Raw genomic sequence first — 16,755 nt, 5'->3', positions numbered from 1 at the left:
AAGTATAATCAGTTAAGAATATGTCAGCATAAAAGCTGGCAACCTTTGGCACAGATACGAATGGTTCCTGAACTTTGGGGAACCAAAGGGAGGAACTATCCACATCACTTCACAGGTTTATCTGGCATCTACAACCGGTTGGTAACCGCAGGGTACACCACAACTTGGAGGTCACCAAGAAAGCCTAGGTTGACAGTTTTGGAGTGAGATAATCCTTATTAATATATTTAGAAAGTAAGTGTCATAATCCACTAACCTATAGGAGAAAGGTACCCATACATTTCTTAGGGTACGGAAATAAAATTTGGGTATGTTAATGTCAATAAAGATTTTATCAATTTGTTATTGTCCTCAGTGTACGTGTTCTTGTCAAGCATGCTGAGAGTCCTCTCCTGATATAGAACTCTCTGAATTGGATAAGAACATATTAATCTTCTGGTCGGATGTGATCAGTGGTGAGCCACAACAACTAACCCATCAAATTCAGGTCAGCACTAGGCATACATACCCATATGTAACATACAAATATATACACATATCCCATACTATCCATACATTTTAATTATCTAAAAGTGCCCCCAAAGGTCAATCATAAAACTACATTCCTCAGTCATGGTCCCAGCCCTAACATTCCCAGATCCCCTATAAGTAACTAAAAACAATTGGGAAATAAAATCTATTAGTCGTATAAGAGAATGTGCAGACTCTGGGACCATAAGTGTGAGGATGGGAAAGTAAGGTGACCACATAACAGTGTTTAGCCCACTGGGTCATCTTCAGTCCATGCATTATGCTTTTCCGAGATGATGGGTAAACATCCTTCCCATAAAAAAGACAAAAAGTGGGGGAATGTAGTAGGAAGGGAGCCTGAGACATAAACCCTTGTATCAGAGGCCTGAGGCTTGGGCTAAAGTAGTAGACAAAGCCTTATGATATAAGGCAAAGAGAAGCTGTGACCAAGATGCAGAACCTGCTTAGAGAATCTGGCCCTTCCTAAAAGATAAGATGAGGATGATAATACATAATAGAGATGTTTTGATCTAACCAAGATGTACAAGGAGATGGGTGATAACTACTCACATGAGGGGCAATAACTAACTATATCAGAGGGGCAGTATGAAACTTGTTTGTATTGGGATATAAAGATTTATCTCACAGGGAGTGTCTTTGTCTAGCCTAGGGAGGAATGGAAAGTCTCGTCGTTCACTGAGCTGGTCCATTGATACAGGCATACATGTATTTGTGGTCCGGTAAAGTCTTCGGGATTCTAGTGCTGTGCTGCATTGACGATAAACCAGGCTGGGAGCCTTCATCCCTTAACAGATCTTGTGCTTACTGTGAGTTTCGCTTGAGGTCTGCTGTGCCAACTGTCTGTGAAGAGAGAACACACACATGCAGCCAAACGTCTAACCAAAACGACCAGCATACTGCTGGAATTGAGCCAGCCTAGGATGGGGAAGGAGAGTACAGACAGGGGAATATGAGACTATGATGGGAGATTGAACCAGCTGAGGAGCTAAGACCAGTGGTTCTTTCTACTGGTGAGATACCTGAAGTTACGTAAATAGCATTCAATAACAACAACTGGAAACCAAACTGAGTGAAGGTTGTGACACCCAGGCTGCAGTTCTGTGGCTCGCCAGGGGAAAGAGACCCAGAGCCCAACCACAGGTACTTGGGGCCATGAAAGGTCCCAGTGCTGGCCTTGGACTAACAATCACAACAACAACATTTCAGTAGAGCTGCCCACCTGTCCGTGTACACCTCCCTGCCTCCCCACAGCCCCCCCTGCTGCCCACATATCTATGTGCACCCTCCTGCCTGCCCCCTATCTTCCAGTACTGCTGCTACTCTGCCCCAAAACGGCCAGCACTCCCCATATGTCCGTGTATATCCCCTGCCAACCCACATGCTCCAGTACTTGCCTGCCTGTCCGTTTACACCCCCTGCCTAATCCCCATCCCCAAGTGATGCCCACCTGTCCGTGTACACCCCCTGCCAGCCCCACAACCCGCAGTGCTGCCCGCCTGTGTACACCCCCATCCTGCTTCTGCAAACTACAGCATTGCCCACCTTTCCATGTACATACCATTCCCTACCCCCTAAACCCGCAGCACTGCCTGCCTGCCTATGTGGGTCCTTCCACCCCTACAACTTCCAGCCCTGCCTCACAGTGGTACCCCTCACCAAGGCCCAAAGACAGGTACCCAACCCACAGCAACAGCTCACAGAAATATCTCCTCAGGCGAGGTTAAACTCAGTGTCTGCCTGCACCGGGGAAAAGGGGGAGATCAGCCTGAACTGCCTTTGCGGTGGTGAAGGGAACCCCACCAGCAGTTCAGCCTGTGCAGGGAAGGAGAGAGGGACAGACTCGGTGGGAGAGAAAGAGGACGTGGAGACTAAAAGGAGCCAATGTGAATAACTCTTCCTCAAAAAGACAGAAAGCATTAATGTATTGAAGCCCATTAGAAACCCGGACACCGCTTCCTGTGGTTGCTTTTCCATGTTGGCAATCACTGACTGTGCCATGAGGCTACACAGAGATTGCTCACAGGATTAGCCATGGTCTGGATGGGGGAAGGAGTCAGATAATCTGCTACGGCGTGGTCCACATGCTGTTACAGTCTGACACACCATGCCACCCAAACAGGCCTCGTTACACCTCTTTGGTCTTTGCATTTGGCAGGATGTCCACCCCATATTTTGCTCAGTTTCAGGGCTCTGCACCACTGTGATCTGGATATCACATGCTCCTTCCCCTTCACATACACACACTGTGTTCCTGGATCTCTCCTGTTCAGATTTCAGCAACTCTCCTGTCAGTTCTTCCTTGGTCCAAACGAGCTCACCCATCCTTAGAGGCCACGGGATGACTCCAGCTGAAGTCACCGGAGGTTAATGGCTCGTGTATATCATGAATTTATTTTTGGTTCCTATATGTGGATTTAGGGTGAATTCCTGGCCATGTTGGGAATTTTGCCACTGATCTTCATGGGACCAGATTTACCCTTAATGTTTAACTTTTGGCTCTGAGCTTTGAAAATCACGGCTTCATGTCCTGCTACACAGATTACTACTGTTAGGGTGCTGAAAGCATCTGAAGTAAACCCTCACTTTTTGTGGCTTTCTGAGACTGAGAATGAAAGATGGGGATTCCAAAACACAGGGGCCCTGACCCTTGGGGAAGACCAATAGTTACCCCCTCCATTCTGAAAATTTACCATTTATTCCTACCCTTTATTCCCTGTCTTTTAACCTTTAACCTTTAGGCCTGTGAGTTTGAGATTTCAGCAACTCTCTTGTCAGCTCTTCTTTGTTCCAAATGAGCTCACCCATCCTTAGAGGCCACAGGATGACTCTAGATGAAGTCACTGGAGGTTCATGGCTGGTGTAAATCATGCCATTTATTTAAGTCCCTACATGTAGATTTAGGGAGAACTCCTAGCCGTCTTTGGCAATGGAACCAGATTCACCCTTAGTGTTTAACTTTCGGTTCTGAGCTGTGAAAATCACGGCTTCTTGTCCTGCTACAGAGAGCGCTATTCTGTTAGGGTGCTGAAAGAGTCTGAAGGAAACCCACAGTTTATGTGATGCACTGAGACTGGGCATGAAGGACAGGGATTTCAAATACAGGGGCCCTGATTTTGCTTTCAGGGAAGACAGTGTCAACCAGCAGTGATCCACTGAAGTCAGAATGTGCGAGTGGAATCTGGCCAGTGTGTGACCCATTCTTGTTGTGAACCCTCTGGTAATACAGATACCCACTGCAGAGGCTTTGGCTACACTTCCTAACAGGGCAGTGAAGTTGCTGAATTGGAAACGTGGAGAGAACCAAACGAAAACCACACAGCCCAGAAAATGAAAGCTCCTGAGACAGATCAAAGGACAAAGTAAGAGGCAAGAAACTGCTTTTAAAAACAGATATTTATCTAAACTATTCCCAGTACATTTGTAGTTCCAATTTTACCAGGTAAATCCCTTGGTGTTTCTGACAATACTAAACAGTTCAAGTCACCGTGCTGGTGAATTCCTGCCCAGATAATTCTTGACTTGAACCTGGAACCCTTCCTGAGCCCTCAGCACTAACCTTAATACAGAAACAGGCAACTCACCAAAATCCTGCTCAGCAGAGAGAGGAAATCTCCTTAATGCGACAGGAAGGCAGAGCCCCGAGAATCAGTGTATGAATCTCAAAGGTCTGACATTTTGGGTGCTGGAGAGAGTATGCTGCAAGAATCACCAATAAACATGGGGAAATAGTTTTATTTTTTTCCCCATGTTTATTCCCCCCCCAGCCCCGCTGTTCCTCAGAGGTTCTTGTTAACTGCTGGAAATGGCCCACCTTGATTAACATTACAAAAAGTCGTCGCCCCCCCCACCCACTCCCGGCTCTCCTGCTGGTAATAGCTCACCTTACCTGATCACTCTCCTTACAGTCTGTATGGTAAAACCCATTGTTTCATGTTCTCTGTGTATATAAATCTCCCCACTGTGTTTTCCACGGCATGCATACGATGAAGTGAGCTGTAGCTCACGAAAGCTTATGCTCAAATGAATGTGTTATCTCTGAGGTGCCACAAGTCCTCCTGTTCTTTTTATAGTCAAATACATTCTTCAATTAAGAAATTTTCTCAAGACTTTGTGGGCGTTTGCTAGAAGAATTTCCTAAACACACAGTCGGTACAAGGAAAAGCTTATGAGAAAGGCGTCCTTCTGCAAGTGTTCAAACTGGGTGATTGAGTGTTAGTGGTACTACCAAGCTTGCTGTTCAAATTACTGGTTTAAGAGCAGGGAAAATTTGAGGTATTGAGGTATGCGGGCCCTGTCGACTATGTCCAGCATCCAGAGAAGTAAAAAAGAAACTCAGATAAGAACATAAAACTTTCCACACTGGATCAGACAAATGTTCCATTTAGTTCAGCATCCTGTCTTCTGACAGTGGCCAGTTGCTTCAGAGGGAAAGAATGGAACAGGGCAATTATGAAGGGATGCATCTCCTGTTAACCAATCCCAGCCTCTGGCAGTCAGAGGCTAGGGAAACCCAGAGCATGAGGTTGTGTCCCTGAACAAACTGGCTAATAGCCATTGATGGACCTATCATCCGTGAACTGATCTAATTCTTTTTTGAACCTTGCTACGGTCTTGGTCTTCACATCATCCCCTGGCAATGAGTTCCACAGGTTGACTGTGCATCGTGTGAAGAAATACTTCCTCTTGTTTTAAACCTGCTGTCTATTAATTTTCTTTGATGCCCCCTAGTTCTTGTGGTATGTGAAGGAGTAAACAACACTGCTGTATTCATTTTCTCCACATCAGTCACTGTTTTATAGATCGATATCCTATCTCCTCTTAATCATTAGAATGTTGTTTGGCCATACTGGATCAGACCAAAGATCCATCTAACCCAGTATCCCGCCTTCTGTCAGTGGCTAATGACAGGTGCCTCACAGGGACGGAACAGAACAGGTAATCATCTAGTGATCCATCCCTTGTCACCCATTCCCACCTTTTTTGTCAAACAGAGGCTAGGGACGCCATCCCTGCCCATCCTGACTAATAGCCTCTGATGGACCTGTCCTCCAGGAACTCTTTGGACCTATCCTGTGGAACTCTTTGCCAGAGGATGTTATGACGGCCAAGACTATAATTGGTGTCTACTGCCTTTGTGCCTCTAACAACCTGAGTCCCACTGAATGCAGATGAACCATTGGGCACCGAGCTCACAGCAGTTCCTCTGAACATCTCCTTCCACCCTCCCTCTCCTTATTACAGCCGGTGCAGTGATTCTAGCAGCCCACCGGCTTCAGGGCACATGCTGATCACTGAAGTGTCTCAGGAAGCTGTTTCTGACCATGGCATGATATTGTGCTATGGTGGGTTTATGACTGAGCAGGGGCAATCTGTGCTGCCCTCAATCAGAAAGAGGCTATCAGATGGGAGGGATTATTATTCTGTGTTTGAAACAAGGATTTCCCAGAGACTTTCCATTGCTTGTCGCTTTCCCAGGGATTCAGCGCAGGGCTCGTCAGCCAGGAGGATGAGGAGGAGATGTTCAGATTCTCGGATGATGGGCAGCAGCACGGAAATGCTGATAGATAAATGAGTTTTTTCTAAGCTTTGGGTCTTCCTTTTCTCTCTGGGGATTCAGTACTGCTGGATAACTCTATCAAGTCTGCAAGACGGTGTGCCCTGACAACCCGAGGCTCTGTTATTGACGAATCATTTCCCAGTGGAGGCTCTCAGGCTGTAGTTCTCTCGGGTCTATTTTCTGCTATTCCCACTGCTCACAGAGTCTTGGGAGTCCTGGCCAACCTGAGAGTCTGCAGGGACTGTACAGGGGATTCATAAAGGTAGCTGAGTGTCAGAGATGGGAGATTCATACACTGATTCTCAGGGCTCTGCCTTCCTGTCGCAGTAGGATTTCATCTCTCTGTTCAGAGGGATTTCGGTGAGTTGCCTGTTTCTGCATTAAAGTTAGCACAAAGGGTTCAGCAAGGGTTCAGTTCCGAAAACACCTGGGCAGGAGTTCACCAGCATGACAGCTTTTACTATTTAGTACTTTCAGAAACACCAGGGGATGTACCTGGTAACACTAGATCTACAAAATTATTGATTTTCAGATCAGTTCCTTTTCTCTTACTGTGTCCTTCTATCTGTCTCAGTAGCTTCCTTTTTTGGTTTCAGAGTAGCAGCCGTGTTAGTCTGTATCCTCAAAAAGAACAGGAGGACTTGTGGCACCTTAGAGACTAACAAATTTATTTGAGCATAAGCTTTTGTGGGCTTTTTTTTCTTTTTTGGGGGGGGGAGGCTGTCTCTTTTTCATCTGGTTCTCTCCAGTTTTTCAATTCAATTCAGAAATGTCGCTGCCCTGTTAGGAAGTGCAGACAAAATCTCTTCAGTGGGTATCTATGTTACCAGAGGGTTTAGAGCAAGAATGGGTCACACACTGGCCAGATTCTGCTCTAACATTCTGCCCTCACTGGGTAATTCCAGATTGACGCTGGGCCTCCCTGACATAACAATGAGAGTCGCCACGTAAACTGGGGTTTCCTTCTAACATTCTAACAGAATAGCACTCTCTGTAGCAGGAATGGAAGCCATGATTTTTGTAGCTTGGAGCAGGATCCACTAAGTTCAATGGCAAAACTCCCAACACGGCCAGGAGTTCACCCTAAATCCACGTGTAGGGACTTAAATAAATGGCCTGATTTACACCAGCCATGAGCCTTCAGTGACTTCAACTGGAGTCGTCCCATGGCCTCTAAGGACAGGTAAGCTCCTTTGGACCACAAAAGAACTGACCGGAGAGTTGCTGGAATCTCACACTCCAAGGCTTAGAGGTTCAGAACAATCAGGATAACATTTTTTTTCTGAGATGGAGGGTGTCTGCTCTCTGTGCCCTGCACCTCTGCGTCTGGAGAGGACGAGAAGCCCCAAAAGACAGTAAAAAGAAAAGCATGCATCTGGCTCAGAGGAAACCAGACAGTGTTGGAAATCTCCCCGGGGGAGGCCCAGGAACGCACAGTGGGGGTGGGGGGTGCGGCTTCAGTATCCGGATCACAGTGGCACAGAGTCCTGGAACCGGGCGAAACAGAGAATGCACATTCTGTCTAATGCACAGACCAAAGAGATGTAAAGAGGCCTCCTGGGCAGAGGGGTGTCTCAGACAGTAACGGCATGTGGACCACACTGTCGCAGACTGTCTCTGACACCACCCCCTCCCAACCACCCCTCCTCGCATGAGCAGCCCCACTACAGCCTTGTGGTAACATCAGAAATTGCCAAGATGGAAATGCAGCCTCAGGAAGCGGTGTCTGGGTTTCTAACAGGCTGCAATACGTAAAGCTTTGTGTCATTTTGAGGAGAAGTTACTGGTTCCTTTTAGTCTCCACATCCTCTCTCCCTCCCACCGGATCTGTCCATTTCTCCTTCCCCGCACTGACTGAGCAGCTGCTGGGGTTCCCTTCATCCCCAGGGAGGCTGTTCAGGCTGATCCCCCCTTTCCCCCGGTGCAGGCAGACACTGAGTTTCACCTCATCTGAGGAGGTATTTCTGTGGCTGTCACTGTGGGGTCTGATACCTGGTTTTGGTCCTGGGTGAGGGGTATCACTGTGTGGCGAGGCTGGAAATTTGGGGGGTGAAGAAGTTACATGGGCAAGTGGCCAGCGCTGGGGTTAAGGGGGGCATGGAGTAGGGTCTACACAGACAAACTGGCAGCGCTGGGGGTTCTGTGGGTGGGGAACGGCATGCACACAGACAGGTGTGCAGTGCCAGAGGTTGTGGGTCAGGCAGAGGGCTGTACTCAGACATTTTAAAAACAAGTTCACCTTAGAATGAAAGAAATAGGGACCGCAAAATCATTACACCTCTCTCAGAATCAGTACAAAAGAACTGACAGAATTATACCAGTATTTTATAGTAATAAATGCACAAACAATCTAAACAATGTGTATTACTTTTAGGATAGGAAGAAAATCAGTCTATGCATTATCAGTTTTATATTCTGCCCCTTCTTTGTGAGGGCTGGACAGGAAGTGAAAGTCATATACTTATAATGTATGGAAGACAAGTTTCAAACAGCATATAAAGTTATAATGACAATTGAATCAAAGCTGGAAAGGGGAAAAACAAGAGAGCTGGTTTGCAGAATGAGGATGGAGGAAGTGTAGTTAATGTGTGTGAGGAAAGGGGAGGAAGATGAAACTTACAAGAAAGAAGTACGTTCACAATTCACTTATCTGATCCCGTCTCTTGTAGTGTCTCCCTCCACGCTCCCAGCTTTGCAAGACTTGACTGCCCACTCATGTGAGACTTCTGCAAATGTCATCTTGCTTTCTTCCACATAGACTCTTATGGATATATGGTTCTCTTTGAACTAAGCTGTAAGACTGCTACCCTCTTCTCCAAATCTCTTCCCAAGACCTGTTTCGGTCTCAACTCCTAACACCAGCATTTACATAATTAAGCTGAAGGTCATTTGGAAAAAGTCAATATGTATTAATACAAATAAAGTAAAAACAAACAAAACAACTCTCCTTCCCCCTTCCCCACCCTTTTTTTGTAAATTCTTCATCTTAGGCCGTAAGCTCTCTAGACCAGGCACCCTATCTACTTTTAGTTCTGTAGCACACAATGTAACAGGACTGCAATACTGATCAGAATATCTGGCCACTACTGTAATACAAATAATATGTTGTATTCCCCCTTTTCTCTTATCAAACAACGTGTTTTTTTCAGGATAGGAACTGTTTCCTCTGATTAGGAACCAGTTACTATTCTTTGGGTGCTACCATAATCTTAAATAATAATAAGGAATGGAAATCAATCTCCTTAAAAGCTGAGTTAGAGAAGCATTTTGAGTGTTTTCGGAGAACTAAAATGTTGGTGTTGTAATAAAAATAATCTTGAACAATAACCCCTCATCAAGAGCCATTTCTCCACATGGGCTTCCAGGATATTTGTGACTTCATATTTAAGGTTATAAATTAGGAATCTTATAACTTTCCAAAAACCCTGGCTTATTTTTCTCAGAAGAAAAAAGAAATCCAGCAACTTCTGCTTGAACTGTCACAGGCTGAGTATAGGAATGTTGGAAATTTTTCTTTTTAAATTTGAGATAAATTGAACTGAGATTCTAAATATTCTTTTCATTTTGAAAATAGTTTCCTTTTATTATCCAATCATAATTTAAGTGACATAATATGAAAACTTCTGTATTGCTGAAGTCTTAAATGAAAACTGCTTTCTGTAGCTTTATGTTACTGTAGTAATAGGTAGCAGGTTTAAAAGGAAGTATTTCTTCACGCAAAACACAATCAATCTGTGAAACTCATTGCCAGAGGATGTTGTGAAGGCCAAGACTATAACAGGGTTCAGAAAGGAACTAGATAAATTCAAGGAGGATCGGTCCATCAATGGCTACTAGTCAGGATGATCAGGGATGGTGTCTCTAGCCTCTGTTTGCCAGAAGCTGGGAATGGGCAACAGGGGATGGATCACTTAGTAATTAGCTGTTAGTTCATATTTGATCACATATTGTTTGTTTCTGTCCAGGTTACCAACCATTCCTGATTGCTCTGAATCCATGCCCTGTCCTCTTCATTATTAACAATCGCCAAAATTATGTGTCATCTGTAAACTACATTAATATTTAGGCATGAGATGGGTTAGCAGCTCAGTTGGTGATATGTCTCTGCTAACACTTATCAGTTAACACCTTTAATGTATGTCACACACAAAGTTGGGAGCCTGCAAGAAAGTGTCTCACCAAAGGAAACAGGTGAAGTAACAGAGATTCAGGCCTGTAGCCCTAAATACCAAGATCCTTGTGCCCTTCATGTCCATTCTATTGAGCACAGGCATAACACAGCATGATAATGCCAGTTTCCATGGGGTAAACTTGGCTCTGTTCCAGCATAGGCATTAGGGTGACATCCTCTTGATGGTCAATTCACGCATATCCCTTCCACCTACTGAGGGGTTTCTTACACCTTCATCTGCAGCACCTCAGGCTGTCACTGTCAGAGAAGGAAATGGGACTACATGGACCATAGGTCTGATCCGTGACACACTTCCTAACTGCTAGACGTTGGCTTGTGCCCTGAAACACGTGGGCTTAGAGACTTTCCAAAATATGTATTTTGCTGCGACAATTGTAACTGTATAGTCTCACTATCCATGTAAATGTCCAAACCATTCCTGATTCTTAGTTATCTCATGGACTCCACTACCTCTTGTGGTAATGAGTTCCTCAGGCTAATTAGGCACTGAGTGAAGAAAGCATCTTTTTTTTTTTCTGTTTGAATTTGCCAAGTTTCGATTTAACTGAATGTCCTCTTGATCTTGTGTTAGAGGACCAGGAGAACACATTCTGGATCTACGCTGTACCATTCTGTATATTATTTTACAGTATTTCATAACCCCTCTTATTAATCGCCTTACTAAGGTAACAATACCAGTCTTTAAACCTTTCTCTGTACGAGAGTTAGAATCCTACAATCAGATCAGTACCAACTACACTCCGTTTGATACTGGCTGTTTTCCTGGGCCCTTGATCATTCTCATTGCCCTTCCCTGAACACCTCTTGCTCTGCAATACCCTGAGTGAGAAGGGTGCCCAGTATTACACAGAGGAGTCCAGAGGAGGGTGAAACATTGAGTGACTGATCTCATGGCATTGCATTTTCTGTATTTTTTTAATGATTTTCCATCCCACTCCTCCTGCATCTCAGTGTTTTGCTTAGCATCTGCCCATGCTTGCACTGTGAGCAGGGTTTCACAGAGCTGTGTAAGATGATACCCATGACCCTGTCCTGAGTTCATACAAGTAAAATTAGAACCTAGCAAGGTGTTTGAGAAATTCAAGTTTTTCACTCCAATGGCATAAATGTTCCCATTTTTGGCATCAAAGTATATCTGCTATCATACTACCCATTCACCTGGCTTGGTTATCTCCCTCTAAAGACTTGACAATGACTGAAATAATCTGGTGACATCTGTAAATGTTGCCACATCACTGCTCATCCTCCTTTCTCGTATTTACTGTACTGTTATCAAGTGTGTAACCCCCCGTGCATCTCTGTTTCTCTCCCTTCACAGGCATCTTCAGCAATTCTGATTGATGCTTCAACTACCTCATGGCATCTTTCAACCTCACCCCTTCTGACCCATCAGCATTCATCCTAACGGCCATCCCTGGCTTGCAAGATGCCCACATCTGGATTTCCATCCTTTTCTCTATGTTCTACATTATCATCCTCTTGGGAAATTTCATGGTTCTATTTATTGTAAGCAAAGAGCAGACCCTGCACAAGCCGATGTACCTGCTGCTCTGCATGCTGGCACTCACAGACATCAACACGTCTAGCTCTGTCATACCAAAGGCACTGTGTATATTTTGGTTCAATTTGAAAAGCATTACTGTGGGTGTCTGTCTCACCCAGATGTTCTTCCTTCATGCGGCTTCTGTTATGCACTCAGCCGTCCTTGTAATAATGGCCTTCAATCGCTATGTCGCCATATGTAACCCCCTGAGATACCCCACCATCCTCACGAACACACAAGTAGCTAAGCTAGGGCTTCTGGCTTTGATAAGAGCTGTTCTCTTCATTCTGTCCCTGCCCCTGTTCCTGAGCAGGCAGCCATTCTGTGCCAAACGCATTGTCCCGCACACGTACTGCGACCACATGGCTGTGGTGAAGTTATCGTGTGGAGACATTACAGTCAACTGGATGTACGGTTTGGTGATAGCATTTGTAGTCAGTGGGTTAGACCTTATGCTCATTGTCTTGTCCTATGGTCTAATCATCAGGGCTCTCCTCAGAATCTCCTCCAAGAGAACCCACCAGAAAGCCCTCAGCACCTGCACAGCCCACATCTGTGTGATACTGACATCTTATACTCCCTTGCTCTTCTCCTCTCTGACACACCGGTTCAGTGAGGGCATCGCTCCGCATGTTCACATCATTTTGGCCAACCTCTACATACTCGTCCCCCCCATGCTCAACCCTATCTTTTATGGGGTAAAAACCAAAGAGCTTCGTGACAAAGTGGGCAAATACATCTGCAGAATGTGATCACTTTGGGCCACTGACTGTAAGCCTGTGTGACAAGAGGGGGAAGGATATCTCCTTGTTAATCAAGGGTGCTCTCTCCCCATTTGGATCAGCATAGCATTGTGGAATTTCACAGTCGGAGAAGCTGCTCACATCTAATGTCTTATCATATCATCACCAAGCACTGCTTTCTCTGTTGCTGAGTTCCCTGTCCCTGAACGTTACCTGATACCTTTTAGTGTCACTCACCAGTTCCCACTCCTATCCCCTTCTCACTCAGCCTGTCCATGCCTTCCAGACCACCAGAAGATAATGCAGCTTTCCGATGCTAGGTGACTTTCCATTAGTTCCTGTGTGAACAGGATTCTTTCAGATAGCTAAAGACAAGGAAAGTAACTACAGTGCTAAACTTCTTTATCATATGCACAGTGATCCAGTAAGCAAAATTTACCTGATTTTAGTACATCCAATCCTTCAGGAAGCCTGGAGGATAAACAAAAGTTTTCCACTGGAAAGTCCTAATACAGGAAACCTGCTGCAGGAATTGAGGACTTGGTGAGAGTTGTGAAACTGTGTGTTTTTGAGAACCGGACTTTGCTGTATTAAGCTATGATGTCACCTTGGTGTCAAATTACTTGTTGCTTTGTGAAGTCGATTTTGGTATTGCTTTTAAGCTGGACCTTATAAAATATACACCAGCCTTTCCCATGCTGGAAGATGTCAAAAGTCAGTATTGAGATTGTGATGGGTTGGATCACAGAAACCCCCTGGGGGCTGCCAACTGATGTGCCAAGACTACTACTTCTCCTGCTTTCCTGACCAGTCAGTTGAGGACTTCATGGTCCTGCTTGATTTGAGCCAGACCCACTAGCCTGCTGCAAACCCAGACCCAGGTCTGAACCACATCCCCTAACATCTGTAGGCTTAATTGAAAGCAACTTAGAAAGTGTTCCTGTCCTTGACACTCAGATGCCCAACTCCCAATGGGGTTCAAACCCTAAATAAATCTGTTTTACCCTGTATAAAGTTTATACAGGGTAAACTCATGAATTGTTTGCCCTCTACAACACTGATAGAGAGATATGCATAGCTGTCCCCACCCACAGGTATTAATACATACTCTGGATTAATTAATAAGTAAAAAGTAATTTTATTAACTACAAAAAGTAGGATTTAAGTTGTTCCAAGTAATAACAGACAGAGCAAAGAGATTTACCAAGCAAAATAAAACAAAACATGCAAGTCTATGTCTAGTATGGTAATAAAACTGGATACAGATAAAATCCTCACCAGTTCCAGTAAGCTTTCTTTTACAGACTAGTCTCCTTCTAGTCTGGGTCCAGCAATCACTCACCCTTCCCCCCCACCCCCCATAGTTACTGTCCTTTGTTCCAGTTTCTTTCAAGTATCTTTGGGGGTGGAGAGTCTCTCTCTTTAGCCAGCTGAAGACAAAATGGAGCGGTCTCCCAGGGATTTAAATAGACTTTCTTTTGTGGGTAGAGACTCCCTCCTCTCTCCTATCCAAAGTCCAGCTACAAAATGGAGCTTTGGAGTCCCCGGACAAGTCACACGTCCACACATGACTGAGTTCCTTACCAGCCAAGCCACATTCCTGGGAAAGCCCAGATGTGGATTGGCGTCTCCAAGTTCAATGTTGGCTTAAGGGCTTCTTGGCTGGGCACTTACTGAGAATAGTCTTTTCTCAGCAAGCTGACCAACTGCTTCACTAAAATCTTCTCAGAATCAAACAAGTATGCAGCCAATATTCATAACTTTGAATACAAAAATGATACATACATACAAATAGGATTAATAGATTCAGTAGATCATAACCTTTACAGAGATATGTTACTTCACATATGTAGCATAAAACACATTCTAGTTATGTCATATATACATTCATAAGTATATTTCCTTAGAGTCTTATGGGGGGCACCATCACAGAGATTTCATGTTGGAATTTGTGAAAAACAGATTGCCACCAAAAGTCCAGGTGAATGAATCACTTGCAGTACTAAATCCTTCTACTGTGCATTACCCTGCATGACCTCTATTGGCTGATATCTCATTTTTTTCCATTGTTTTCTGGAGACTTTGGACAGTTGGAGCATCAGTGGAGAGTTTTGCCTACGATGCACAGGCCTCATACTCATGACAACCAAGTTGAGAAGTTTGGGGTTGAAAGTCTCAAATACATGGATGCCGCTGGAGACAAAGACTATAGGGAATATGGCATATTTGCTCTGCTGTTGCTGTCACTACCTTTTAGCAATGTACAGTTGAAATACTATTTTCCCAGATGAATTTAATTAAAAAAAAGTTCAACAAGATGCAGGATGAGCTTTTAGAAAACATTCTTGATGTTACAGAGTACAGACAATGAGACAAAACCTGTTGTGAACATTTTGCACCGGTGAAAGAAATGATTGCACTGGTCACTGCTGATATGTATGACCAGCAGCAGAAGCATTCTACTTCTGATGAAGACAGCAAGGATGAAACATTGCCTTTAGAGACTAATAACAATAAACTAATTCAACTCAAAATATAGACATTGACAACAGTCATGTAATGGAATTAGAAATAAATGATATTTAAATGTTCTTGTTGCTTTTACATTATCATAAATTCATAGAATATCAGGGTTGGAAGAGATCGCAGGAGGTCCTCTAGTCCAACCCCCTGCTCAAAGCAGGATCAACACCAACTAAATCATCCCAGCCAGGGCTTTGTCAAGCCAGGCCTTAAAAATCTCTAAAGATGTAGATTCCACCACTTCTCTAGTTAACCCATTACAATACTTTACCATCCTCCCACTGAAATATTTTTTCGTAATATTCAACCTAGACCTCCCCCACTGCAACTTGAGACCATTACTCCTTGTTCTTGTCATCTTCCACCATGGAGAACAGCCGAGCTCCATCCTTTTTGGAACCCCCCTTCAGGTAGTGGAAGGCTGCTATCAAATCCCACATCCCTCTTCTCTTCTGCAGACTAAATTACCCCAGTTCCCTCAGCCCCTCCTCATAAGTCAGGTGTGCCAGGTCCCTAATAATTGTTGTTGCCCTCCACTGGACTCTTTCCAATTTGTCCACATCCTTTCTGTAGTGGGGTACCCACAACTGGACACAATACTCCAGATGTAGCCTCGACAGTGCCAAATAGAGGGGCATAATTGCTTTCCTCAAGCTGTTGGCAATGCTTCTGCTAATGCAGTCCAATATGCCGGTAGCCTTCTTGGCAAAAAGGGCACACTGCTGACTCATATCAAGCATTTCATCCACTATAATCCCCAGATCATTTTTTGCATAACTACCCCTTAGCCAGTTGGTCCCCAGCCTGTAGCAGTGCCTGGGATTCTTCTGTCCTAAGTGCAGGACTCTGCACTTGTGCTTGTTGAACCTCAGATTTCTTTTGGTCCAATCCTCCAATTTGTCTAGGTCACTCTGGACCCTATCCCTACCCTCCAGCATGTCTATCTCTGCCCCCCAGCTTAGTGTCATCCATGAAGTTGCTGAGGGTGCAATCCATCCGATCATCGAGATCCTTAATGAAGATGTTGAACAAAACCAGCCCCAGCACCGACCCCTGGGGCACTCTGCTAGATATCAACTGCCAACTAGACATCAAGCCATTGAACACTACCAGTTGAGCCCAAAAATCTAGCCAGTTTTCTATCACTTTATAGTCCATTCACCCAATCCATACTTTTTTATCTTGCTGGCAAGAATACTGTGGGAGACCGTATCGAAAGCTTTGCTAAGCTCCAGATATATCACATCTATTGCTTTCCCCATATCCACAGAGCAAATTCTCTCATCATAGAAGACAATCAGGTTGGTGAATATATGTTGAATGATCCTTATCACCTTCCTCTGCTCCAAGTGATTTAAAATGTATTACGCGAGGACCTGCTCCAAGATTTTTCCAGGGACTGAGGTGAGGCTGATGGTCTGTAGTTCTCTGGGTTCTCCTTCTTCCCTCTCTTAAATTTGGGCACTACATTTGCCTTTATCCAGTCCTCTGGGACCTTTCCCAATCACCACAAGTTTCAAAGATAACAGCCAAAGGCCCTGAAATCACATCAGCCAAGTCCCTCAGCACCCTTGGATGCATTAAATCTGAACCCATGAACTTGTGCATGTCCAGCTTTTCTAAATAGTCCTTAATCTGTTACATCATCACTGAGGGCTGCTCACCA

At 44.6% G+C, this 16,755-nt stretch overlaps 1 protein-coding gene across 1 annotated transcript; it reads left to right on the top strand.

Annotated features, from left to right (window-relative positions):
• The first annotated feature begins 11,636 nt into the window (after positions 1–11,636).
• On the top strand, positions 11,637–12,575 carry LOC140916633 (olfactory receptor 52N4-like). The gene has a single exon (XM_073358320.1). It carries the CDS (start codon positions 11,637–11,639, stop codon positions 12,573–12,575), a length of 939 nt encoding a protein of 312 aa, XP_073214421.1.
• The last annotated feature ends 4,180 nt before the right edge of the window (positions 12,576–16,755 follow it).

The sequence above is a fragment of the Lepidochelys kempii genome, chromosome 1 (genome assembly GCF_965140265.1).
Source record: "Lepidochelys kempii isolate rLepKem1 chromosome 1, rLepKem1.hap2, whole genome shotgun sequence".
Classification (NCBI taxonomy): domain Eukaryota; kingdom Metazoa; phylum Chordata; order Testudines; family Cheloniidae; genus Lepidochelys; species Lepidochelys kempii.
The sequence above is the reverse complement of the archived record's forward strand: the minus strand, read 5'-3'. Positions and strand labels throughout refer to the sequence as shown.